Below are 25980 nucleotides of genomic sequence, written 5' to 3'. Positions count from 1 at the left end.
AGAAAGAGAACTTTGACCAAAGATTCTATGTATTGCAGTTTGTGATTAAAAACCTGAACAATCTCCAATTCCTTCCATCCTTTCCTAACTATGTGGGAAATGTTGACAAGTGTTGCTACTTATTTCCATATAAACAGAGAAGACCCTTCATTTTTGTAACACTGTATTTTGCCTGGAGAGCCATTTTATGATAAAGAACATAACTGAATCAACTTTGTTTATTTAGCATTTGCTGCCATAACTACAGGGTATGAACACGTTGGTGATTTCACTGCACTGAGTGAAATTAGTAATGTATCAAACATAGCTCATCTGTCAAATTATTTCTGTAATAGTTTTGGTTCTTTCAGGTGCTTTTGGTGTGTGTGTGGTATATTCTGAATTGTGAATGAATTTGAACAGCTGTAGTTTATGCTCTGTTTGTTTGTAGATTAACAGATATATTTCCACAGTAATAGCTTCCCCTCTTTATCTTTCCTCTCCACCATTAGAAATAGATTTAGTTTGGCAGTTACTGGAAATGAGAAATTAAGTATCCAATTATTTTAAGTTATTTTTGTATTACCATAGCTTTTAAGAAGCTATAGGAAGATTACTCAGGGATTATTAGGTGGTAGTTTTCCCGTGGTTGCTGGTAATTTGCCGTGAATAGCACTCTAACAACTTGTTCTGACTGGCATAATTAAATGTTTCAAATTTGCCCCAGTTTTTGCAAGACTTATTTCCAATTAATCTTCTTTTTTAATCTCACTCATATGCTATGCTACTGAAGCATCCACTTTCAGAAGCAGATATTGTCAAATTACTAAGCTACTTCTTTTTATTTGCTCTTATGACTGTAACTTACATTCTAGATCTCTGTTTCATTATTCTCTCAAAGCTTTTGTAAACACTGCTCTTGTTATATAGTGAGGACAGTTGGCCAAAAAGAAAAGATATTTTTATCCAAGTCTACTAGAGCATTCAAAAAAACTTAATCTTGACAATAAGCTTTTTAGGATCAAATAACTTACTTTTTAGAAGAATTGATATTACAGAATTAGTAGATATGCTGCATTTTTCAATGTAAACAAATTACCCAGGTAACTTTGGAATTTGGAGGTTTTCTGGGGTTTTTTCCCTTTTGTGTCTTGTGGGTGTTGGTCTGTTTTGTTATCATTGGCCTGATTGCTGTTCACTTGCCTTTTACAAGTAAATTCTTGCTTTGTTTTAGGTGTTTCTATATTGCATATTAATTTAGGGAAAACTTCTCTTTCGATTTTATTGAAATGTATTCAGATTTCTAACTGAAGGCCAGAAGAAAGCAGTAAAAAAAATTTTAATGTGGAATAACAATATTGGAATATTTAAGAATAGGGCAACTCAAAAAGGATGGTGAAGATGGGGTAAAGTGAGACATATCTGACGTCATAAAAATAGAGTGCTTGGCCTGAGGAGCTTTGTTACTATGTAAATAAATTGAATTCCTCTTTTCCAGTGTTTTGTGCTACTTAAATATGCCAACTAAGCTGTTTCAGCACTTTGATCTTCTGCCATGATGTGGCCCTAGCTGTACTTTCATCCTTTTCAAAAGTATTCTATCACAGCAGTGAATTTGGCCCTAAGGAAATGAGGATGCAGATTTCCTTTCTCCATTAGACACTACCTAGATGCCTGTCTTTATTGAACAAATAAAGGATTAAGGTTTTAAACCACTAACAACAGAATACATGGTGTTGCCTTAAACAAACCCCTAGAGAGAAATGCAGGATTACCCAGCAAGGGAAGTGGTTTTGAAATTTTTTTTTTTTTTGGGACTGATACTGTTGGGTGCAATCCTGATGTATTTTATGTGAAATATTTTCTTTTTGTGAAGATTTGAACATTGCACATGACAGTAGTTATATCCATCATGTTTCAGCACGGTTCACTGTGGAATTCTGTCTGGCTTCCAGCTCCCTAACCCAAAAGGCAAAGAGTTTGATCTGTTCTGTGTTGTGCCTGCAAGCTCTCTGCTTTGGAGACCCCCATATGGCCATGTCTGCTTAGGACATTGCTGAAATCTGCTTGGCTGGTCAATTCACTTGTCCTCAATCTCTAACACAAGGGGTATACCAAGAGAGGATTTAGTACTTTTAGTCAAAAGATTTGGTATTTTCTTACTTTCGTTTTTTCATTCTGCAGTGAAAGTTGTAGTTAAAGGTGTTTGGAGACTCTAGGACAACTGAGGTAAATGATACTCATTAAGGAACTTGAATTGCTTTCAGTCATTATGCTTTCAGAGTGATATTTTCCATGAAGGTATCCCCATAAAGATAATTTTATTTCTGTAAATTTTTTTGTGCATGGGAAATACCATTTCAAATTAACATGCAGTGAACTTCAACAAAATCTCAAATGTTTCTATTGTTTCCCCTGATCAAAATACATTGAAGTATTATATAAAGAAATATGAAGTAAGACAATATCAAGGCCCTGTCCATTGTCTTTTGACTGTTTTCAGCAAGGAAATTGTAATAATTGCCTCTAAGAACAGAATTCAGGTTGTCTAAAATTTAGTCTTGTCCTCCATTCAATATGACACATGATAGCTTCCTTATGTTGGTATTCTCTTGGTATTTACAAAGATTCATGGCAGTGGACAATCTGCATGTGACAATTTATAGATGACCACCATGACAACTTAGGCATCCCAAAACCCAGTAACTTGTGTTGAAATGGAATACAAATTTAGTGTTAGCTAGACAGAGGTAACATTCTGGATTGACCTTTTCTAGTTGCCAAGGAGCTTAGCAGCTTCCATCCTGCTTTCCCTGAGGACCATCCAGGAAAGGCCACCAAACCCTATGTGCTCTTAATGGAGAGAAGATGCACACTTGCAATTTGATATGATACCTTATTCTGCTACATTTTGTTACCCTGGGTAAATAAATTTCCATTGCATTGCTATCATCAAAGCTTTCAAGGAAATCTGATTTGTGTTAAATCTCTTTTCTTTTGTTTAACAGATGATGTCACTAATACTGCTCTGGAAGCCCTCCTTGCTGATGAAAAGGAGAACGTTCCAACAGGACTAGGAGCTGTGGTGTGGAAAGTTCCAGAACAAACATAGCTTGTGACTCAGCTGCTGGTGCTGCTCAGTCTTCATCTCTTTCAATTAAAATCAAACACAGCTGCCTCAGAAACCTGTGGAAAAGGGAAAGGTACTGTGCATTGGCAACATGGTGGTTGGGTAGGAAGAGAATAAATCTGCCATAAAAATATGATGCTATCATTTTATTAGAGACAATATCATTTGAAGCCTGAAGTTTGAAATTCTTTTTGTACAAAGAGAGATTTCTAAACACAGCCAGATTTTGCAGGCAATGAAATAAACCAAATCTGTATGAAGCTTTTGTCTTTTTGTGAGGTGCTTTCATTCTCTTTATAGAGATGTTTTCTGGATTCACTGAGCAGATTCTTGATATAAACATTTTCCCACTTGGGATTTCTTTATTAATTTTTTAAGTGGTTTCCTCACCACCACCACCACCACCCATGGCACCTAAGATGTGCAGTACAGAAGGGTGTTAATGTCTTGTATTTATCATATGCTTGCTCACTTGAGCACTGTGTTGCCTCACCTGTATCTGTCACCATTTATAAAGCAGAAGGGTTTTAGTTGCTTTGGTCTCAGTCAGGAGAGCTAAGCTCTTTTGACAGACTTTCCCAACCTTCTGCTGACTTTTATGTGTTTATAATGGTATATATAGTATTTTTGTTTGCTTCAAGGATCATCTTGAAATTAGCTGTCCCTCCCATTACAGAAGTATGGTAAGGATGGCAGTTTTACTCCATGCCCAGTTTTTGGTATTTTCATCTTGTGGTAGTCCTGCAGTGATGACAGAGTTATTAGGCTTAGAAATATTAGGAAATAGTAAAGCTCCACTCTGTGTAACTGTTCTTTCTGCAGCAAAATGCTGTTGACCCTTAGAAAAAGACATTTTTATCTAGAAAGATATGGAGAATATAGTTGAGGTTTGCCAGGAGACTGTAGTACAGAAAGAAAACAAAAGCAGCAGTAACCCAGGAAATATCCTTTCCCAATGGCTATTTTGTAGTTTGCATATTGAAACTGTTGCCTCTTTGCTACTCACGAACTTTGCTTGATTTGAAATATACCTTGTTATATTTAGTATACTGCATGGTGAACGCTTCCTTCTCTGAGTAGAAAAGTATGACACTAAATAAGGCAAGTGCTGTGGGAACTGACAGCTGTAGAATGCATGATTGTTAATAAAAAAGTCATGAAGAAGGAAAGAATAAAGTAAAAAATGTAGGATATAGAATGAGTCTTAGGGTCCTTCTGTTTTTCTATGACACTCAAATACAGCTACTATTTCATTGTAGCATCTTTGATTTTACATTTCAGAGAATTTCATTATAGTGTAGTCATTATAAAGAAACATAAAGACTGAAAAAGAGTGTTTAAAATAATTTAATATTTGCTAATGTAATTAACTTTCATTATAGAGAATAATTATTTTCATTTCTAATTTCTAATTTGTAACTAAATTTGGTTTTGGGGCAACACATAAACTGATGTGACTACTAAATTCTCCCCTCTTTACCTGGGAGGGTAGTTAATCTTTTTCTTCTGACTGGATTTAACACTTCATGGTAAATGCATGAGGAACTTCAGTCATAGATTTATCTAAAAAGATTATTTACACATCTGCTTAATCATAACAGAAAGTAAATGATGCTGATTTTAGAAAGAATTAAAATGCTGCACTCTAAACCCAGCTGATGACTATTATCACTTGGATGTCTGGGAAGGTAAATGTATTTTAATTTTTAAATTTCAAAAGGATGATATTAAAAGATTATTACCCCCCTGTTGTCCTATATATTGCTCTGTTTGTGTACATCCAAACAGTGGAACACAGATTAAAAAATTGATTTAGACTTAATAGTTTGTTTAGCTGACTCTGCATGATAAAGATGAAATGTTCTAAACATCACTCTTCAACAGCCAGTGTATTTTGGAAAGTGATTTCATCATGTGCCAATTATCTGTATCTTTCCTAACAGCTGGAACTAGCTTATGAAAATTTGCACAGTGGATTTTCATCTTCTGGATTGCCTATGCACATTTCCCCAATGCTATGAGAAAAAATCTTTCCTATGTGGTCCCTGTTTTTCTTTTTGATTATATTCCTTGCATGTCAATGTCTTGTTACTTGTCTAGACTGTTCCTGATCTCTTCCAAGTGTCTCCTCGGGCTGGAAGTGCAAACACAAGCATTCATGCAGGAATGGTGCTGCTATATCATGCAGCTGTGAGCTGGCACTTTGCTCTAGAGAATGGCTGGCTGCTTCTGTGAAAATTTAGGATTGCTGCAGCATGCCTGGCCCTGCAATAGGACCAGGCACATCTTTTTAAATGGCCCTTCCTTTCTTTTGCTGACTGATCATGAAATCTATCAAAGATTCATATTTTCCTTCTTTCTCTGAACACTGAAAATTAAATTGAGATAAATTTTGGTATTGCTTTCAACATCCTCTGAACAATCAACCTGTGCTGACTAATCCTCTATACAAATATTACTTATGTTCCATTATTTTCCAAACACAGAAGAGAAGTACTATAACATGCTTGTGTCTAAAGAGTTTTTCTTCCTTGCAAATGGAGCAAGGTAGTAGGTTTGGGTGGCTGGTGGCTGTGCCGCTGCTGGCAGAATTCCCACACATGTTTCACCACTAGATAAGTCTGAGGTTGGTTATGGTTGTGTTGAGATAAGATAAGGGACGTTGCACTTAGTCATCCAAAAGTAATCATCTGTGTGCTGAGTGTTTGCAAGAGGTCTTAAAAGGCAAAGTAAACAGACTTTTCTGACACCATGGAAAGGGCTCTCAAATAAATCAGCCTTGCTGTCCAGTATTAAAGCACAGCAGATCTTCAGTCTTTTCTGGAGCTCCTTGTATGTTCATAAATGAGTATGAATGGGAAAAAAAAAGGTATGAACTGTGAGAAACCTGTAGCCTATGTGTTGTGCATTCAGTAAACAGTAGTGAGAGCCCATAAACTTGGCAGTTCTGAGAATTCCTTAGGATATACCACTTTTACAGCATCTGGTGCTTTTTCTTGATAAATAGGCTCTCTCCTAGTTATGGTTCTCTTTCTTTCTAGCTTTTTGTTTGTTTTTCTCAGCTCTTCAATTCAATTAATTTGTAATGTCAATAGCTCCAAATGGTGTTTTGAATATTAAGTAGCTTTGATAATGAGATTTTATTATGGCAGTATATGTATACATGTGGACAAAATCCTGCTTTATGCATAGCATTGTGTGAGTGTTGATTTCTAGGAGAAAAATCTTGAAGGACACTAATTTTAATCTCAACACCTACAATTTACCCTTTCTGAAGGAAATCTATCCTGTGCACATCTGCACATACTACATTTATGCAGTTGTGCTGCATGTTATTACAACACAAGACAAAAGTGTGAGATTTTGTACAAGAAGGGAGGCAGAGAGTATTTGGGCATTTCAATTAACTTCTAGAGTAAGAATTAAAAAAAATCAGAGTAAGAATTAAAAATGCATACTCTGGGACAAGGAAAGGAAACATAGCCTTCTTATTTGCTGGTGAAGACTTGCATATCTCAAAGCAAACATCTAGAAGTTTTCAATTCTGAATCCCTTACAACATTTGGGAAGTGTTAGTGAAGATCTTTCTGATGTTTCCAGATGCCTCTACTGCAAAAAAATTAATAAATAGTATGTGTTTGTAGTGTAGGCATTTGAATATATATGCCCTGGGAGGGGAATGAGCATGGCTTCACTTAAGAGCTCCCAGTTTTCACACTGTTCACTGAAAGAGGCAGCATTTCAGCATTTCCCCTTTCATGTGCAAGGGCAATGTACACAGGTGACAGCCAAGTCTTGATTTACATGAAGCTTTCAGTTCTGCTAGTATGGGTTTGCTATGTAGGAGGTGAAAAATTAGTGTTACTGCCATAGCTGTGATAACCATAACCTTAAAGGAAAATCTGATTCACCCTTTCACCTCAAGTTTAGGGAGATGGTGTAGAAAGAATAGTTCTTGGCAAGACCTATTTCCATATTTTTCCACTGAGTCTTCATTAAGACTAAGTTTTTTTGTAAAGTCACTGCCAGCACCCTAAATTTGAGGCTTCCCTCTGCCACCTCTTCTAGGGGATGAGGTGGGAAGAGGAACAGAACTGAACACCAAGTTCAATCAATGGCAGAAACTGTATGAACATATTTCTACACAACGGGATTCATAGACAGGATTGCAACTGTGCCAAATTTACATGATAATACAACTTGAATAAAGATTTTTGTCTATGGTCACAGATGATTTGCAGCCATTTAGACCTTCCAGAGAATAACCTTCTTTGCAGGCACCATGGCAAGAAGGAGATTGGGTTCTGAAGCAGTGAAGCGTAAACATTTTTCATTTAACCATTGGGACTTTTGTAAGCTTTAGGTGACGTGTCTTGGACTCAACTTTCTGCAAAACACTGTAGCACCTTCACAATTTGCTCTCTGAAGCAGTATAGTGAAATGCAATCTTGATTCTCAGTGAAGGAGAGACATTACATAGGTAAAGAGACAGGATGTTTTCTTTGGAGTGAATAGCAAATCACTTTTTTAGTCCCCCTAAATGTCTAAATCAGCTTGACTGTGACAGCACTCAGCAGTTCAGGGTACACTGCTAGCAGTGCTGTGGCCCCATAAATTGGATCCCCCCATAAGTTGCACATACACTCTGCATACTAAAGCACTCAAAGTTGTATGTTCAAGTAGTCTGGTTCTGTCTAACATTATCCCTAATTTAGGAAGCTTTATTTGCACGTGTGTGTGTGTGTGTGTGTGTGTTTGTGCATTGATTAATTTCTGAGCTTCAGAATACTTTGGGGCAGTCTAATCTGGACAACAGAAAGTGTCACAGTCTATAGTGGTGTGTCACAGAGTATTTCTGGAGTTTTATATTTATATCTACTTGCCTGTTTCCCTCTTTTTAATGAAAAAACATGATTGAATGCATCTTTTTAACATTCTGAGGGATGCTGCCCTTAAAATTATGATGTTGATACATGTATCTGGATAAATATATTTTCTGCAACTGTTCATGGCTGCCACATTCAACTTTTAGTATCTTCAGAGAGCACATTTGTATTTCTGGTGGCCAACTTGCCAACAACATTTCCAGCAGGTCTGGAATGGTTTGAATCAAATTTGCTGGCAGTTACCAGAAGGGTATTTTATTTGTAGTCTTCTCACGGTGGTGAAGCGTTCTCTGTTGGTGGATATTGGAAGATGGTTGCACAAAGAGTTCACAGTTCACAGTTTCTGTTCTGTGCTTTTCTTGTGCTTTGTCATGTTTGTCTCTGTCCTGCTTAACCAGAGAGAGAAGCAAAAGTTTTTCTCCAGGCTCTTGCTGTGTTAGTATCTAGCTGTGCTTTTTACTGTCTGTATTTGAAGCCATTGCTCAGCTCCCTTTCAGAGAGCTGAGAGGGGAAAGAAGCTCCTGTCTGGCTGAAACATCCAGTTTAAATATTGTATCCCAGGTGATGCAGTTGCATCAGCCAGTTCCCAGAGTGACTTAAAGTCTGTTCACTGCAATGAACAGTCACTCAAATACCAGTATTTGAAATACCAGTTTTAGTTGGCTGATTATCAGAGCACTGCTGTGAAAAAGTTAACAGATCTGAGGGAATTGCAATTTATTGGACATTGAGTTTGATGATTCCTGCAAAAAAATTTGCAGGCTCTTTCTATGTCTCTTGTGTTTCCCTTCTCATTGCATGTATATAATCTCTTGTTTCATAATATTGTCCTCAGAATACATTTCTGATGTCTTTCTGGAACTGTAATGCCTACTTTACTGAGAGATTTAGTGTTTTAGTAGAGAAAATACAAGGTATCTGAGACAGAACTGTAGATGCAACCAAAATCCATCAAGCCTTAGCCTGATGCCAATAAGATAATACTAATAATTATTCAGTTAGATTTGACATCAGATTTGCACTTGGGGTTCAAGAACACTGAAGCTGAGCAGGAGTCCTTGATGAAGTAATCAAACACAAGGTTGAGGTCTGAAATCCTTGAGCACAGGCAGATACCTGATTGGAAATTCTATCAGTCTTCACAATTTAAGTAACAGCACTGCCAGTTCTGTAGTGTATATCCTTACTTTGAACTCAGGAACTAAGGAACTTGGCTTTAAAAATGGACCACAATGGGAACTTTGGAAAAAATGCAGCATGTTCTTTGTCAGTCTTCCTGTATTAACTAGGCTGATATCTTCATTTTGGCCAAGAGTCCTGATTTTAATGAGAAGTTGTGTGAAAGTTGAGCCATCCCTTGGTAGGTGAAGAAGTTTTGTAATTCTTTGTGCTGACTGATGGGCTTGTGCTGCTCTGCACAGAGCTGTGTGCCTCTGCTGTGCTGGAGCAGTGAGGTGAGAGTGTGAGCTGCCTGGCACAGCAGGAGGTAGCTTACAGACTTGGCAAAGGGGATCAACAGCACAAAATAATTATTGAGATCAGAGACAGTGGAATGAAATCATGTCCCTTCTGCTTTACTGTTCAGCTGGTAACTAATGTCACATCCAGAAGCACCTTTTCTTCTCCTTACACTTGCCTGACCTCTCAAGTCTAAGCCATTGATTTACAAAATAATGAATATTCAAGATGCAATTAAGTGTTAGACAACCCCAGGTTTTCTGTCATTGAGGTTCCTCCTCTCTCTCTTGAGTCATCAAATTGGGAATCTGAACCTTTTCCCCTAAACCTTTCAGTTGCCTTGCACATTTTCTACACACTGTCATCCCTGAATTTTAAATTTTTCTAGTTTCAGATTTAAGTTATTCTATCTCTTTACAATAAAATAAAAAAATAATAGTGATGGGTTTAAAAAAATACCTGAAGGAAGCTTCCTGCAAAAATCAGGAGAGTAGCTAAACAAAACTGGTCCAGCATAAACCAAAAGCCCAAATTTGACAGGCTGATTATATTTGTGGGGTGTCAGTGATAGTCAATAAAGATATTAGAATCTGTCTCTGTATTTGCCATTTATCTAGCCCTAACTGAGCAATGCTGTAACCTGCCCTTTCTTCCTTCTTCTGTTTTTACTCTTAAGCATTCTGCTGTGATGGGAATGCTGCTCCTCAGTGGGAGCACAGGGATCTCCCTTCTCATAGCCAGGGCACAGTGAGAAGGTCCAGAGGCTGATGCACCGTGCCAGACTGCAGGCATCAGGTCAGGTCTCCTGTCCCTGCTGGAAAGAAAGGAATTGGCCCAGAGATCAGGGGAGCAGCTCTGCCTAGAGCTGCCCCTCTGGAGCTGCAGTGAACCCAGGACCCTAAAGCACTGTGGTTGTGTAACAGAGCTGAGTTGTGAAGGTTGTGGAGGGAGTGTTCTCTTTTACCATCTTTAGTTGCATTTGAACTTTGCCTTTTTGTGCTAGTGTCTCTTTTATTTTATGTGTGTCACAGGACTCCTCTTTGTAGCATTTTGTGTTTTAATAGGGCTAATAGACTGATATTAATGATTAATGATTTGTAAATCCTTGAAACAGTGCTAAAAGTGAAACTGGGTAAATATTAGTAATATGCATTCATTGAAGTCAGTGAATATTTTTTATTTACTAAAAATAAAAAGTCCTGGAATCAAGCTCATAGCTTTCTGAGAAGGGGTTCAGGCTGAGTTTTCAGTAACTCTGAGTGTATGAGAGTGTTGTGTAGTGCAGAAGGGAGGTGCAGGATCCCTTCCTCGTGCTGTGTCCTCTTTGACTCAGACATTCCTTTTTACTTGTGGCAATTCCTTTTAAACTAAGAGCTAGATTTTTGGGGTGTTTTTGGTGGGCTGTTTATGTCGTTTCACTAGAATGAACCTATTAATATACTGGATGCTATCCAGTGGCATGGAGTAGTACCAATCAAAAATAAAAATTCAGTGTCACGTGGTTGTTACTGTCATATACACACACATTTACACATTTGTGTGTGTGCATAGCATCTAAATGAGTTTGAAACACTTACTCTTTTTTTTTTTCTTTTTTTTTTCTTTTTGGGTTATTGGTGCCCAGTGACTTGTATACATATTTTAGTTGCATATGTTTTAACAGATGAACACATCACAAGCATCCAATTCACTGAAGAGAAATGAATACATTTGTGAAATTCTTTTAGGAACTTGCCAAATTAGTTCTATCAACTGCTGTATAAGGACCTGGAAGGCAGTGATTCGTGGTGGGAAGTTAAAACCTGGATACTGATTCCTGAGAGCATTGGGAATTTTCTGAAAGATGTGGAGTGACAGAATCACAGATCACCTTTGCTGAGATGCCATTGAAAAAAATATGGAAGCAATTACTAACCTGGCCTGAAGAGCTGAGTGCTTTACACATCCTGTGCTCATCCGTGGGATGTCACCTGCTGTGGAAATCTGAGCGAGTGTCATGAAAGCCTGACTCATGCTACACTGTAATCTCCACCAAGGAAAGCTCTGTTCCACATGGCTCTGCAGGATTGTTACTTTGAGGTCTTCTGGCAAAAAAAAGCCAATGAAAAATGCTTACAGTTTCTTGGTGATTGCTTTCTGTATAGTGTGGCCCTATAATGTATATTATTAAAGCAAGAATGGCTCAGGACTTTAGGCTGTGAATCTGGAAAAATGAATGTGGGCTGTTAGTTAACAACAAAGCTGTTTCTGGTTTTATCCATCAAAAAATCAAGTGACATTTACAAAGTGTTCCACTGTAAAGAAACTCTGTATTTCCCTAAGTGGGCTATGATTTACAGTAACCCTCAAAGGTCCTGTTATTACAGAAATAGATCTGTCTTTGTAGGTAGCTTCAAAGGGCTATCAGAAAGGTGCCCACTCTACAATATACTTAGAAAACTGTATTGATCATTTGCATTCAGATTTATTGGTGGGATGAGTTTTATTTTACAATCCTGTAGAGGTTCTTTTGCTTTTATCCATTCAGTCATGTTTTATTACACAGAACTGAGAATTGAAGCAGTAAATGTAGGTCATCTGAGCCTTGTGAGAAATGTGCCTTGGGCATCAGCAGCTATGAATGTTGTCTTTCCCATACAGTCACTGGTGGATTATCACTGGTTTTTCAAACTATAACGTAGGTGAACTGCAAGTTACTCCTGAAGTTAACATTGTACCTGTGCCCACTGCATTTACTATTGTCTGATGCTATGGTAATAAAATTTATTTTAAACTTCTTGAGTGTACAGAATTATGCTATGTTGAGAATGTACTTACATCTCATGTTCACAAGCACAGTGAGGGTTATGGGTAGCTGCAGCAGGCTGTGCAGAATTATCAGATAAAGTTGAAATTAAAGAAGTTGAATGGCACACTATATATGTGGGCGTGCAGTGGAGAGATGAAGAAGCTTTATTATTTCCCTCCAGCAACTGAATTATAGCTTGGTGTTTCAGCTGAGATGACTCATTGACAATTTCACCTTCCAAAAATTGTGCTGCAGCTGAGTAATGTTGTTGAAGTCTGAAATAAGGCTGGAATGTAGAATTTTGGTCGATATAATTTAGTAAATGTATCATGTTATAATGTTAGCCATATTTATTACTTGATATTATGGGTTTACTTACTTTTCCTGTTGATTACTGTTTGTTACTGAAAGACTCACTCTTTAAAGATATAATCCTCCCCATATTTTTGTGTATTTTGTACAGGATAATGTTTAAAGACTTGAATTTCTTTAAACTGACTTCCTTTTCAATAGAAAGTATTGGGTTCCTTTTTTCCCTTACCCTTATGTCATCAAAATTCTTTGATGCTGCACTTTCACGTTTCTGCAGTAACTGATTTTTTCTTTTTTCTATTACGTTTCATTGATATTTAACATCTAGAATAATCATAAAGCAATTAATTAAATAGTTTGTTGTCTTGTTTGATAAAATCAGGGAAGAGATTGAGGTAGTTATAAAAAGCATCCTTTAAATCTGCTAAGCAAATAGAGGAAAAATTGGAAGTTAGGGCATTGTTCAGCTGATTGATTTTCTAGTATGTGAAGAATTTAATGGATTTCCCAAAACATCTGTAAGAGAAAACATGTTAAATATTTTGATCCTTTACAGAAAAATCCCCCAAACTATTGTGTAGTTGATTCAGATTCAATCAAGTTTATTTATTTTGTTGTTTTTCTTCAATGATAATTGTCCCTATACCTATCAAGTAAAGTCAGAAACTTGATATGTTCCAGAGACTGCAGAAAACCTGACTTGTGCTTTAGAACCCATTTCTCTTTCCTATCTTTTTTCTTGATGCGAAATATAAAATACAATCAAATGATTCCAAGGTTGCAAGAAGTGTGTAGAACTCAGAGTGCAGGAATTGGCTATTTTTAGTCATGGAGTGATTGTGGGGCTGTATCCTGGTGGCATCATAAATTTGCCTCTCAGCAGACATATGGGGAGTTAATAAATAGGTTGTTGGTTGAGCAACAGTAAAATGCAGCAGTAAAATTTTGTTAGAGTGGATGTTTTTTCTCTTTCATTTTTTCTCACTGTATTTGCAATTTGTTTGGTGGTTTTTTTGTTTTGTTCTTTTGTTTAACCTGACCTTTATCCAAATATCAAATGTAGGAAATCAAATAGGAGGGAATCTGGGCCCTCACTGGTTCTGTGCCTTTCATTTGGGAATCAGGATGCAGTCTCTGCTCCAGCCCTTGTGTGTCTGGGCTGTGTGCCTCTCTCAGTGCATAGAGAGGCTTTGTGTTGCCATAGTTCCTGCTTTTCAAATAGGTAGGCTGGAAGATGTATCCAGGGAAGAGTAAAAATGGAAAATTTCTTTTTAGGCCCACCAATGCAGTTTGATGGGTGGTTGTTTCTTGGTGTGGGTTTTTTTGTTTTGAGGGTTTTTTTGGTTTTTTTTTTTTTTTTTTGTTTTTTTTTTGTTTTGTTTTGTTTTGTTTTTTTTGTTGTTGTTGTTGGTTTTTTTTTCTTTTGGTTATTTCTTTTGATTTTTTTGTGGTTTTATATTGTGTTTAGTTTGGTTGGGAGGTGGTGCTTTTGCTCCCCTCCCCATGCTACTTCCCTCAATGCCTATAAGAAAAGAGGGTGATTTTCTTCAGGTTCTGGATATAAGCTTTTCTTTTACTTGAAAAGTACAATTTTCAAATGTTGAGAGTTAAAGGAAAAACATTGAGAGCAATGCCTTGAGAGGTTTTTTTTAATTTTAAAGAGTACTTCAAAGACTAATGCTGTACTCTCTAGTTTTAAGGCTAATTTGAGAATTAAATGTAATTTGAGCATCATAGAAACTCCATAGATTAATAGCATGAAATTCCTTTATTAAGAGCAGTAATTCCTCACATTTCTTCTATTCACCAAAGAGTTCCTTTTTAAAAATTTACTGTAAGAGTATTGCTGATTTGTTTCTTTTGAATCAACTACTATGTGTAAAATCACTATAGCACCAGTGTTTATTTCTTTTGTAAGGTAGGTCTAATACATAAAAATTTATAATTTATTTAAGTTCCTGTTATTTTCACAGATTGTGTATTAAAATGCTTCATATAATGAATACAAGGAACAAAAAAAAATTATTGAATAGGATACCTTGGTAAATCTTTATACTTCAAAGGAAGGATATCTGATATTACAGAACAAAACAATTATTTCTTTAAAGTTACTTCAGCAAATAATTGATAAAGTTCATGGGTTTTTTTCATTGCTTTTTACAAATGAAAGAACCCAATGGGAATATAATAAAACAGAGACTTGGCATCCTGAGTTCTGTTCACTTTTCTTCTGATTTGGCTTGTCATTCTAAGAAAGATATTTAATTCACCACCTGTTCACCAGTGCTTGAAAAGGAGCATAAAACTGAGGGGTTTAGTTTTTCTCTGCACACCTGAGGTATTAGTCACTAACCCTTTAGAAAGTATGTGCTAAGGAATGCATGGGATTTTCATTCTAATACAATTTCAAAATAACTCCCCATCTCCAGTAGCAGGTTGGAAAGATCAGCTTAGTGTTGGATGGCAATTAGATAAAAATTTTCTTGGAAATATAACACTCCAGTAATATAATTCAGTTTTAAAATAGGAACCTTTCTGCTTAGTCAAAAATTTAATGATGAAATTATGTGAATATTTAAAAATGTGCAGAGAAAATGGGTTTGGAAACTAGTTCAGCATTGATAGCCCTTGTTCCACAGTTTGGTCTTGTGGGGCACTGGGTTATTCTTAGAGAAGAGCAGAGAGGAAAAAAAAATCACAGATTAAACTTCTATACTAACTACTCATGAAGCAAACTAATCATGGGATTTCCTAATTATCAGAATTAGTGTTCTTTGTCTGCTAGTGATATTCTCCTTGAATATTACATAAAGCTGATTTAAATAATTGAATACTTTTTAAGCTTAGAGCATACTGGGAAATGAAAATGAAGTTAAATACTTTCTTGTTTCCTTTGCAGCTTTTCAAACAGTATCAGCCCTGAACATAAGCAGGTTGTAGACAGGATATTTAAAGAAACGTTTTTATATATTTTTCCAGTTTTGTGATACTATTTTAATAGGTGCTGATGATGCAAAACTCGATGATAATTATGAATAATACAATTATGCATTATAAATGATACATTAGGGAGAAAAATACTTTCTTCTTACTACAGAAAATAAACTATTCCCACTGAAACACTACCTCAATTAATTTATGGTTTTCTCTGTGCCTCTTGGGAACTCTGAGGATGATTCCAGTCAGGTCTTGAATAAGATATAATTTCTGTTTATATGCTATATTCATCAGAACTGTTTATACTTCTGTTTATGTGAATATCAGAATACCGTGGATAGAGTTTAGAGATGGTGAAATATTATGTAACTTATCTGTTTCTTTCAAACTCGGGTACATTATGCAGTATAGTATAATTCAAGGAAGTCCAGTGTGCTTTAAAAATGGATGTTAAGTCTGATATTTGATTCTGCTCAAAGCTGTAGCCTCATTCTGTTCCTACCACTTTGCTTCTTCCAGGCCATGAGAGACTGCTCCCATGATGGCAGAGACTGGTATGAAAGGTTTTTTTGACCACTGCACAACTCTTCAGTGCTAAAAGCAGAAAGCACTAGCTGGTAGCTCAGTGTGGAGCAAACATTTTATTTTAAACTTCAAAAACAATTATGTCAAAGAAAAGTCGTGCCAAGGGAGAGAAGTCCGACATGGAGACTGAAGCCCTGCAAGCTGCCAATGAGGAGCTGCGAGCTAAACTGACCAACATCCAGATAGAATTTCAGCAAGAAAAAACCAAGGTACTTGTCTCTATTTTGTGATCATTCCTTTAACAGCAGCACTGTTAGAAACCAGCAGAGTTTGATACTAAAATGTCTTAGTTGTAAAAGAAAAACATGACAGAGAAGTGAAATCAGAAGAGCAACTGATAAACTAAAATTGGTACCAATTGTTTTAAATATTGTGCAAAAGTGACTAAATTTCCCCAAACATCCAGTCACTGAAATTTGCAATCACATCAATACAAATGCCATTAGCTTACTGACAAGGGGGTTTTGTATTTGATCTTACTGAAAATTGTATGTTGTAAAAAGAACTGTCTTCAAAATCAAATATCAGCACTTTATTCAGGGCATGTCACTTTAAATGCCAATGAAGAATATCAATTAACTGGAAACTGTCTGTGTAGGAGTCCTAATTTGATTTGCTGAGGTTTTGTGTGGCATTGTTCTGAGCTATTCAATGATGCATCTGATTGCTGATGAAACAGATTCATCAATATTTGTCTACCTAGCATATGTTCAACTGGTATTTAGTCAAGAGGACACATAAGATTCATCAAATATTAATTCATCAAATACATTTGTATTTATGAAGATTAGCAGTTACTTTTATATCTTTCTGTAGGTTGTTCAAAATATGGATAAGCCAGTAAGGTTATTTACATTCTGTTATTTATTAAAATCAATTAGTGCATTTGACTTTGCACAAGGCAGTTCTGGAGAATAATCCATGTGCAGGTGGATTTAGCAGTATTTGATTGGGGATACTGTAGTTGCAAGAGTCTCAAAGAGTTACCAAGTGGAGAAGGTATGCACTGAAAATATGTTCTCTTTATATAAAGGATTTTGTTCTAGCCTTTTTTCCTTTTTGTCAGTGAAAAATGTGGAACACCTGAATAACAACATTTCTGTACATTGCAGTTTCATTAACATCCTTCTGTGGTACTCAGCTTTGAAAGGTTCTTATTTTTTGTATTTTAATTTACAAAGTAAAGGCAAAACCCATCACAAATGTAATCCTTAGATTAATATTTTTACAGAGGAAAAAAAAATCACAAAGCCTTAATTTGTGTTTGAATGATGCAATAGATTCAGAAAATATCAGCCAACTAAATTTGTGTTGCCTTGGAAATTTTTCTTCTTCACAGACTAAAGCAAAAATTCAAATCTCTTATGGGTCAGGGGTACTGATAAATTAACAGATAAGTCAGGGGTTTTGCTATTTGCTTTCTCATCCAACTTCTCTTGCTGTTGATTGATATTATGACAAGAAATTTTAAAACAAGTTGCACAAACTACTTAAGCTTTTTAAAACCATACACCATGAAATTTAGTAGTAGCTAGTACCCTTTATAATTTACAGGTCAGTAAGTTGCATTATTTCACTGTGTTTAGAGTCTCAGTGTTTCTGTTTGGAGACTTGAGTTGATGGTAGATTACATTTACACTCCTTAATTTTTTTTTTAGTCATCTTATTTCCTATTTTGTTCTGCATAACTTTATATGCAGAAATATGGATGTGAATTTTATTATGATTTTTAAAATTGCGTTAAAAAAAGCGCACAAAGTAATCTTATACCTTGGACAGAAGAATGAATTAAATTTGACTGATTAAATAACTCTGGTTAAAAAAAATTACATGAACACTAGAGAGAGTTTAGCCCTGATTCACTTCCAGTCTTTACCTGTAAGAGCATCAAGTTTACCTCTTGATTCAGGTAAGAATGAGGTGTAAGTACATGACTTTGACAGCTGCAGGAATATTTTCAATAACTAGTCTTCTTACACTATATTCTGTATAGAATTTGCTTCAGCTTGATTTCTAGTTCATCTTTCTTCAGCTTAAAAATTTAATATTTTCTAGTGTGTTGAGGTTGTTACTGGAGACAGAATGTGTACAGTGCACATATGCATGCAGAGAAATGGGTGAGCTCACAATGGAATCTGTGAAAGAGGAAAGAGGAAATTACAGCCAGAGTGCTCTAAAATCCTACCAAGTGTGCATTGCAGTCTGAAGTAAATCCTACAGTGTGTTGGAGTGCATTTCTGTGAGGATGCAGCTGGAGGAGGAGGTCTTCAACCTCTTTCCCTCATCTTTGCTGTGGTGCTTGCTGTAAATCACTTAACTGGAACTGAACGTGTGGTTTATTTCCCAGCCTACTCTTGGTCTGTGCAGCAGTTACAGGAAGACTTGACTGACAAGATGAGTAAACCAAAGCCATAGAGATTTTTCCTGTTTAGACTGTAGTTCAAAAATAGTAACAAAACCAACAAAAATTATTTCTTGGTATCAGAAAAGTAAAAAAACTGTACCTAGAGAATTCTAGGTAAATTAGATTTATTTACTGGTGTAAATATAGGTAAGAGAGAAGTACTGAAGGTGCTAAACAGACAGCTCTGTGACCGGTGAGATATGAACTGTATTAGGAAAGGTAAACTCTTGTGGGGCCAATTTATTCAATTTAATTTTCCTAAACTGTTTTTCCCTCACGTATATGCCTATATAAATGATTTATCTGAGAAGGAACCTTCTAATTGATGAGAGACATCACAAATGGAAATTAGCCTTACCATACTTTGCCTGAAAAATACTGCTTTCTCTGAAATAAAGTTTTACCCGAGAGACATTCAAAACTTTGTACATGTTTTCCTAGTACATCTTGTTTCATTGGTCGTAGATCCATGTAAAGAAATTTTTTCTGTGAAGTTGTTTACTGCATGTTTATGGAATACCTGATCCAAAATGGATATGTTTGCACGTTTTTGGATGTGCATCATTGTTGGTCTTGCTGGTGGTGTTCTGACCATTGGACACATGAGCAGCTGGGTTCATTTGTGCTGCCTAAGGGGTGAAGCAAAAGTTGTGGCCCTGCCTTAGTTCCCCTGTGCTGTGTCTAGTTTTGGGAACACCTGCTTTGTCAGCTTTGGGGACCCTGTTGGATACAGGATGTCCTTCTGGACTGTAGGTTTGCTGCCATCTATGGAGAGCCTGGAGAAGGAAATGCATGAACTGAACAGGGGCTCACATACCCCCACTCTGAGAGCGAAAACGCTTTGTTGGAAAACATCCAGATGTTGGGTAATGACTAATGAAAGGAGCTGACCAAAGCACAGCACAAAAATTTTACTTATTTTAATGAATGGGATCAGGTCTCACTCTGACTGAACCTTAAAGTTCAGTGCTATGAGCACAAGGAGCTGCAGTGAATGAGCATGGTCTTGGCAGTTAGCTCAGTGGTTTTATAAATGCTTGTGATGAGATCCATGAATATTTAGGAACAAGTATTCCAAATGTGAATATTCCCATTGAGAGAGTTAGGAAAAGTTAGAAGGTAGTCATCAATATTTGGAGTAATACTTTGTTCTAGGTAGCAAGGTGTTATAATGTTGGCTGTCGCTCTATCTTCACCAAGTTCAGTTATTGCTTTTAAATATCCCTATTCTACCTGTGACTGTACGTATATAGGCTTGTGACACAACATCTAGGAGTTAGGATAAATGAGATGCCACTGCCTACCTCACCACTGGGAAGAGGAGTGACAGAATGGCTTGGTGAATATTCGTGTGTTTTAGTTTATGGCCATTCTGTAATTGGGCACCACCGAAAAAGAGCCTGGCACTGTGCTCCTGACACTCTCCAAGATATTTATATGTACTGGAAAGGTCTCCTCTCAGTCTTCTCTAAACAGGCCCAGCTCCCACAGTCTCTCCTCATAAGAGATGCTTCAGACCCCTTCTTACCTTTGTGGCCCCCCTACTGAACCCCCTCCAGTAGCTCCTTGTCTTTCTTGAACTTTGGAGCCCAGAACTGACAGCATTGTATCAAACATGCACCAATTATTACGTTTTTAATTTAGAAAGGTAGACAATAATTTTTTTTTGATGCCCTGATATTATGCCTGACTTTGCTTTCCTATTGACTTATTTCTTGGATAGAATAGCTTCCTCCATATAAAAGAAAACAAAACAAAAGAAAATAACCCAAAAAGTTAGACTCAGGCTTGTGGGAAAATGCCACACTACTATTTTCATGTCATTCTTGTTCTGGAAGCCAGAGGAGTACAGAACTGCACAGTGTGCAGGAGAGAGGGACTGAGGGGTGAAGAAGGGCAGATTATGGCTTTCAGAGAAGATCTAACAGACAGATCTAACTTTCCATCTTCTCTGACCAAAAGCAGTTATAAGAAAAGACCTTGAGAATTGGGATGTATTTTTTTTCTAGATCATGAGCTGTAATAAGCATTTAATATGCTGTGTTTTTGAAGGAATTTTATTTTTTGTGGATTTTGAAGGATTCCCAGGGTTTTTTTGAAGGATTAAAATTCTTCTTGTTTAAAGTCCTCTTGCTGAAGCTTTTAGGTAAAATTAGTAGTGATATATGATAGTACTCAGTTACTCTGAGTGGTTAATACCTGTTCTCACAGACAGCAACAGTGCATATTGGTTTTGCCTTGCTTTCCCTTAATTTGGTGAAAGATGAAAAAAATTGAGCAAGTCTGCTAATTTGGTGACTCAGTGCTCCTCCAAAATGTCAAAATCCATTTCTCATTTATTAAAAATTCTTTTAGGAAGTTGAGCTCATGAATGTGTTGTATTGAAAACTGCCTTTCAGTCATATGCTTTATGTGCAACATGACTAATTTAAAATTACTGTGGTTCCTGAGCTATATTATCTGTGTTTGTATGTGCCATTATGCAGTTTGTTTCCCTGTGTTGTCATTAGTTGGTTTCATTGCTCAATTTAATTTCAATTTTCTTGACTCATCAGTAAGGCAATAAGTAAATAATGAGTGTTGTTTCATTTTTAAATTTATCTATAAACCAGTTTGTTTTCTTCTGATGGTAGATAGGTGGGTAAGTGTCAGTTTTGTTACAGCATCATGGAATGGTATGGCTTGGAAGGGACCTTTAAAGATCATCTAGTCCAGCCTCCCTGCAATGGACTCTCCTATGGAATTGGGTACCTTCATGCAAGCACTGAAAATCACTGCTATCCACTGTAGGCTTGCAACTAAATGTCATCCCACTGAAAAAAAAAAAAAAAAAGCATGGATATATCCTGCAGATAATTTCCAATAGCCAGATTTACCATTTGGGGGAAAAACCCAACCTCTGTCTCTCTTAATAAAGATACATTCTTAGGATCATCCTGGAACAGAGTGACAATCTCTATAAAATCTGCGTGTGACTGCCTGACTCAGAGCTATTACCTTTTGAACAGCTCTAATTATAGTGCTCTGCCAGCTGGTGTTTAGTCAACAGTGCATCTAGGTTACTTTCATAAAAATGTGTGATACTTTTCCTTCCTTTCTTGCTCCAATGCATTCCTTTCTTTAAATCAAAGTTAAGTTTGAGATGGTTAATTGTCAAAGCTGCTGTTCAAAATAAGAGGATTGTAACATCTTCTGCACAGGAAAGGTCTGCTGTCCCAGCTGTCTGAAGGCTTCAGGTCAAGTTGTGGTGGGTTGATCCTGACTGGACACCTCTCTGATCAAGTTGCAATTCTGGCTTAATTTAGTGTAAATTAAATGCATCACATGACTACAGATCACAACTTTGTGTTGCAGAGATAGAGGCAGTTGTGGCAGTGGCTAATATTTTGCTGCTCGGTAGCCTCCTTTTAAAATGAAACTCTATTTGCTATGTAAGTTTGTATTGTCACTGAAGGTTAAAATACAATTTTTGAAACCTCTGCCTCTTACAGAGGTTTTGGCAGTCTCAATAATGGGGATAGTTGAAAGATGTTACTAAAAGTATGAATGAAGAAATACATTATAGCCTTTCTGGTATACTACAATAGACAAGTGAGCCTTTCTCTTTTTCCCCCTTTATTCTAAATTAACATCTAATCCCACATGGAAAAAAGCATTGCTTTCCATGCAGCCTGCTGAGCATCATTTTATAATGAGGTTTCATCACAGTGGATATTACTATAATAGTCTATACCATTTTTCCACTACTCCCTCCCCAGCCCTTAGACTCATTGGCCTACATTTTCTGAAATGTCTGGGGACATGTATAGTCTCAGTTTTGGGGGGAGATCTGAGGTCCACTGAGTAGACTTGATTTTTCAAAAGGCCAATTCTTTTGGCTTATATAATAAGGACTTTTCCATTAAAATAGCTAAGAAATTAAGAAATCCAAAAGAAAAGTATTTCCAGCATAAACATAAAGTCTTTTCCCTGTTTGAGTAATTTTCCATTTGCTTGTAGAGCGCAGTAGAGGGGTTATGGATGAGAACAGTCTGGTGTGGTTGGTACAGGAAATAAGGAGATAACTAGATTGCATGTAGGTCAGTTTTATTTTATTCCCTAGATCTGTGAGAACCCATTACCAGTTGCACTTCCCTATAGCAGCTTCCTTAACATGCACATGGCCTTCTCCCAGCCCTGCTTCTCCATTTATTTACTGGAGAGAGGTGTGCAGTCTTTCAGGATAGGTGTTTAAGAATAGTTTAGAGGCAGTTTCCTTGGTGACTTTAAAAAGTGGAGTGGTGCTTGTTAATCAGTATTTTTTATTTTGTTCCAGGTGGGTAAACTGAGAGAAAAGATCCAAGAGGTTAAGCAAGAAAGGGAGCAGGAACAGCATAAGCACACTGCCTATGTTTCTGAACTGAAAGCCAAGCTCCACGAGGAGAAAATGAAGGAACTTCAGAGTGTCAGAGAGCTACTGATCCGGCAGCATGAGCAGGAGGTGGCAAGAATGGTGAAAATCAAAGATGGTGAGATCCAGCGTTTGCAGTCAACAGTGAATGTCCTGCGGGACGGGGCGGCTGACAAGGTGAAGACGGCGCTGCTGAGCGAGGCAAAGGAGGAGGCTCGCAAGGCGTTCGACGGGGAGCGAATGAAGCTGCAACAGGAGATCTTGGAGCTGAAATCTGGCAAAAAGCAGCTTGAAGAAGCTCTGAATAACATCATGCAGGCAGATAAAATGAAGGCTGCGGACCTGCGCACGGCTTATCAGTCCCACCAGGACGAGATCAATAGAATAAAGCGGGAGTGTGAGAGGGAGATCCGCAGGCTGGTAAGTTCACTGAGTAATGCTGCTGATTTCAGTTTGTAGCAGGTATTGATGCATTACTGTATGTGCCCACAGACATCAAAGCAGCCTTTGGCAGTGTTATCTTCCATCAGTGCTGATTGCTACAATGGGCCACTCTTTCCACTGTTTCTCCTCCTTACAGCAAAGGTGAACCTTGGCTCCATAGCCTATCCAACACAGTCCAAAGCTTTATGTCCCACCAAATAGATTAAAAGTCAGCCAAGGCTTTTCAGAATGAATTTTCTCAACAGATCAATGAAATAGACTTTTTCCTTCCTAGTTGCACAACTATATTCCTGGTGACCAAAACAAGTCAGGGATTGTTCATTGGACAGTGCAAGAATGCCTTGTGAGATGGCAATAATAAATTCATATAGGATTTTATATTTAAATTGGAGGAATCACTTGTGCTGAAACAAGACAGTCTCTTTGCTTCTTTTGCATCTTTATCCAGGTCATTCAATATTATATTGCATCTTTATCCAGGTCATTCACTGTTGCCCTTTCAGAATTTCTGTGTTTTTTCTATAGGAGCAGCAAAGTTAGGCCTAGGACATCAGGCTTTTTTCACGCTTCATAAACCCTAGGAGTTCAGCACAGATGGCAGACTATGCTGTTTGTATAAAATCAGAATCCAGTCGGTATTTCCTGACAGTGGGTGCCCCAAATGGTTCAGCTTTGTAAAATGTAAAGAATCTAAGATGGGCTGTACACAGTAATGCTTTTAGAGAGGTCTTCATGAAGTGACACTTCTGTTTGGTAACATGATATTTTCCATATCTATGTATACACCTAATGGTTTATCTGCACAAACTAGAAGTATGATAGCTATGCAAATAAAATAAAAAAATACAATAACCATAATATTTATGTTATGTCAAGTAGTACAGACTTTTAATAGAATGAAACATCAGTTTCCTTAGGAAAATTTCTTGTGGGTTTGAATTTGTGCAGAAATGACCTCTTATTTCTTGTATTCCTCAGGAAAAATTATGATGAGGACAAGCTACAAACTGTAATATCTATTTAATGCTGCTGATTTTCTGTCTGAGACAATGAAAGCTTTTAATGCAGTAAATATTTATGCTTTGAATTAATTGGATGCTGATTGAGTCTCAGGGGTATCATTTTGTTCATTAATTAAGACCACTGCAAAGACCGACAATGCAGTTTCTGCAAACATAGCTTCTTTCATATTCTGTTCTCTATTAGACATGTAAAATGCTAAAATCATGGCTGTGAAATACAGACAAAGCATTACAGTAGAGGGAGGGTTGATACATTCTGGCATATGTTTTTCTGGAGGACATTTTCTAAATGAATTTAACCTCTTCCAAGAAGGGTTTCAAAGGAAGTACTTAACCCTTCACCTTCATGAGTAGAGGTTTTCAGCCTGCTGTTGTGCAAAGGTGATGAAGAAGGGCACTCTGTTTTCTGTCTGGCACCAAAAAAAATTCTGTGAAGTCATTCAAAATTTTAGTTGCAGCCTTGCTGGGCCTGTGTTACTCAGTACATCTCAAAATGTGAATATATTGGGAGAGTGTGTAGGTAGCTCTTGTTTCCTTTTCCCAGCAGCAGAAGAAGCCTGCCACTGGTCTCATGGGCTTTCTCAGGAAATGTTTATATCTTCCTCCAAGAGTCTTGTGCTGCCTTCTAGTGCCTCCCTTCCTTTCATATAATGAATTTCAGTTTTCTCCCTAAATTCCATGGTTTTTGGGTTTTTTTTTTAAGAGTTTCTTCCAGGAATTCTTAGGAATTTAGGTAGTTCTTATTGCACAGGGCAGCCTTTTAATCTGGGATGAGGTAAAAAATACTGCAGGGCTCCTAGATAGGGTCTTTTCCTTTGAGAGAGCACAGGGGATTATAGAATCTGATCACTGGGATATTTCCCTCTCTCCTCTCCCCTCCACTTAATTAGTTCAAGGGACGCTCGCCTTCGATTTCAGATTAACCCTATCAGCTCTGGATTTGGGGTTCTTTGTTGGTTTGTACCATTCTGTGAGATTAAATGATCAGGATGTGAAAGGAAGTGTTATTAATGTTAGCACAGTTCTGTAACTGAGTTTCAATTAATGTGCTCTTTTGTATGTGTGCAGTGTTTTGTGGCACTATTAGGAAACCAGCACTATTAGGAATTAACGACCTAAATGGGCCAGCCATACTGTAATTCAAATTCAGATAGAGTAATTCAGGATGCAGTCTGATTATCTTGTCAGACTTGGCTGATTTATTTTGCATTTCAAATCACAGATTACTTTTGTGAATGCTTTTCTTGTAGATATTGCAGCTAGAAAAAAGAATCTGTATTTTGCCATTAACTTTAACACCCATGACTAATCTGACTAAAATCTTACAATTCTTGACTGTTAATTAAAAAAGAGGTTATGAGAAAGAAAAAAAGCAAAATCCATTGTCCATGTGTATATGGATACAATTATATTGACCATATTTTATAAAAATATGAATAATCAGTTTGGGAATTGTGTTTGAAGTGAGCCATAAAAAATACCCCACAAACCTCAACATAAACAACATTGGATGGCTAAGGTCCTAGTGCCTAATAAGAGAAAGTAAAATTTGGCAAAACTTATAACATGTTTTTTTGTATGTGCAGTAAGAAATTATACTGGAATTTTTCAGTTCCTGTAATTGGAAATGTAAGACTGATACAAA

General features: G+C 36.9%; 1 protein-coding gene across 2 annotated transcripts in view; it reads left to right on the top strand.

Annotated features, from left to right (window-relative positions):
- JAKMIP1 (janus kinase and microtubule interacting protein 1) overlaps window positions 1-25980 on the top strand; it is a 141461-nt gene that overhangs the window by 48779 nt on the left and 66702 nt on the right. The window contains exons 2-4 of one of the 2 annotated variants that reach the window (XM_030239075.2): window positions 2988-3182; window positions 16010-16284; window positions 22795-23289. In XM_030239075.2, the coding sequence (XP_030094935.1) occupies window positions 16156-16284; window positions 22795-23289 (624 nt within the window). In that variant the 5' untranslated portion in view covers window positions 2988-3182; window positions 16010-16155. Of the gene's footprint in view, window positions 1-2987; window positions 3183-5833; window positions 5979-16009; window positions 16285-22794; window positions 23290-25980 lie in introns of those variants that run through there. The other variant, XM_050974012.1, reaches the window with a different exon arrangement.

The sequence above is a fragment of the Serinus canaria genome, chromosome 4 (assembly GCF_022539315.1).
Source record: "Serinus canaria isolate serCan28SL12 chromosome 4, serCan2020, whole genome shotgun sequence".
Lineage (NCBI taxonomy): Eukaryota > Metazoa > Chordata > Aves > Passeriformes > Fringillidae > Serinus > Serinus canaria.
This window is presented reverse-complemented; position numbering and strand designations above follow the sequence as displayed.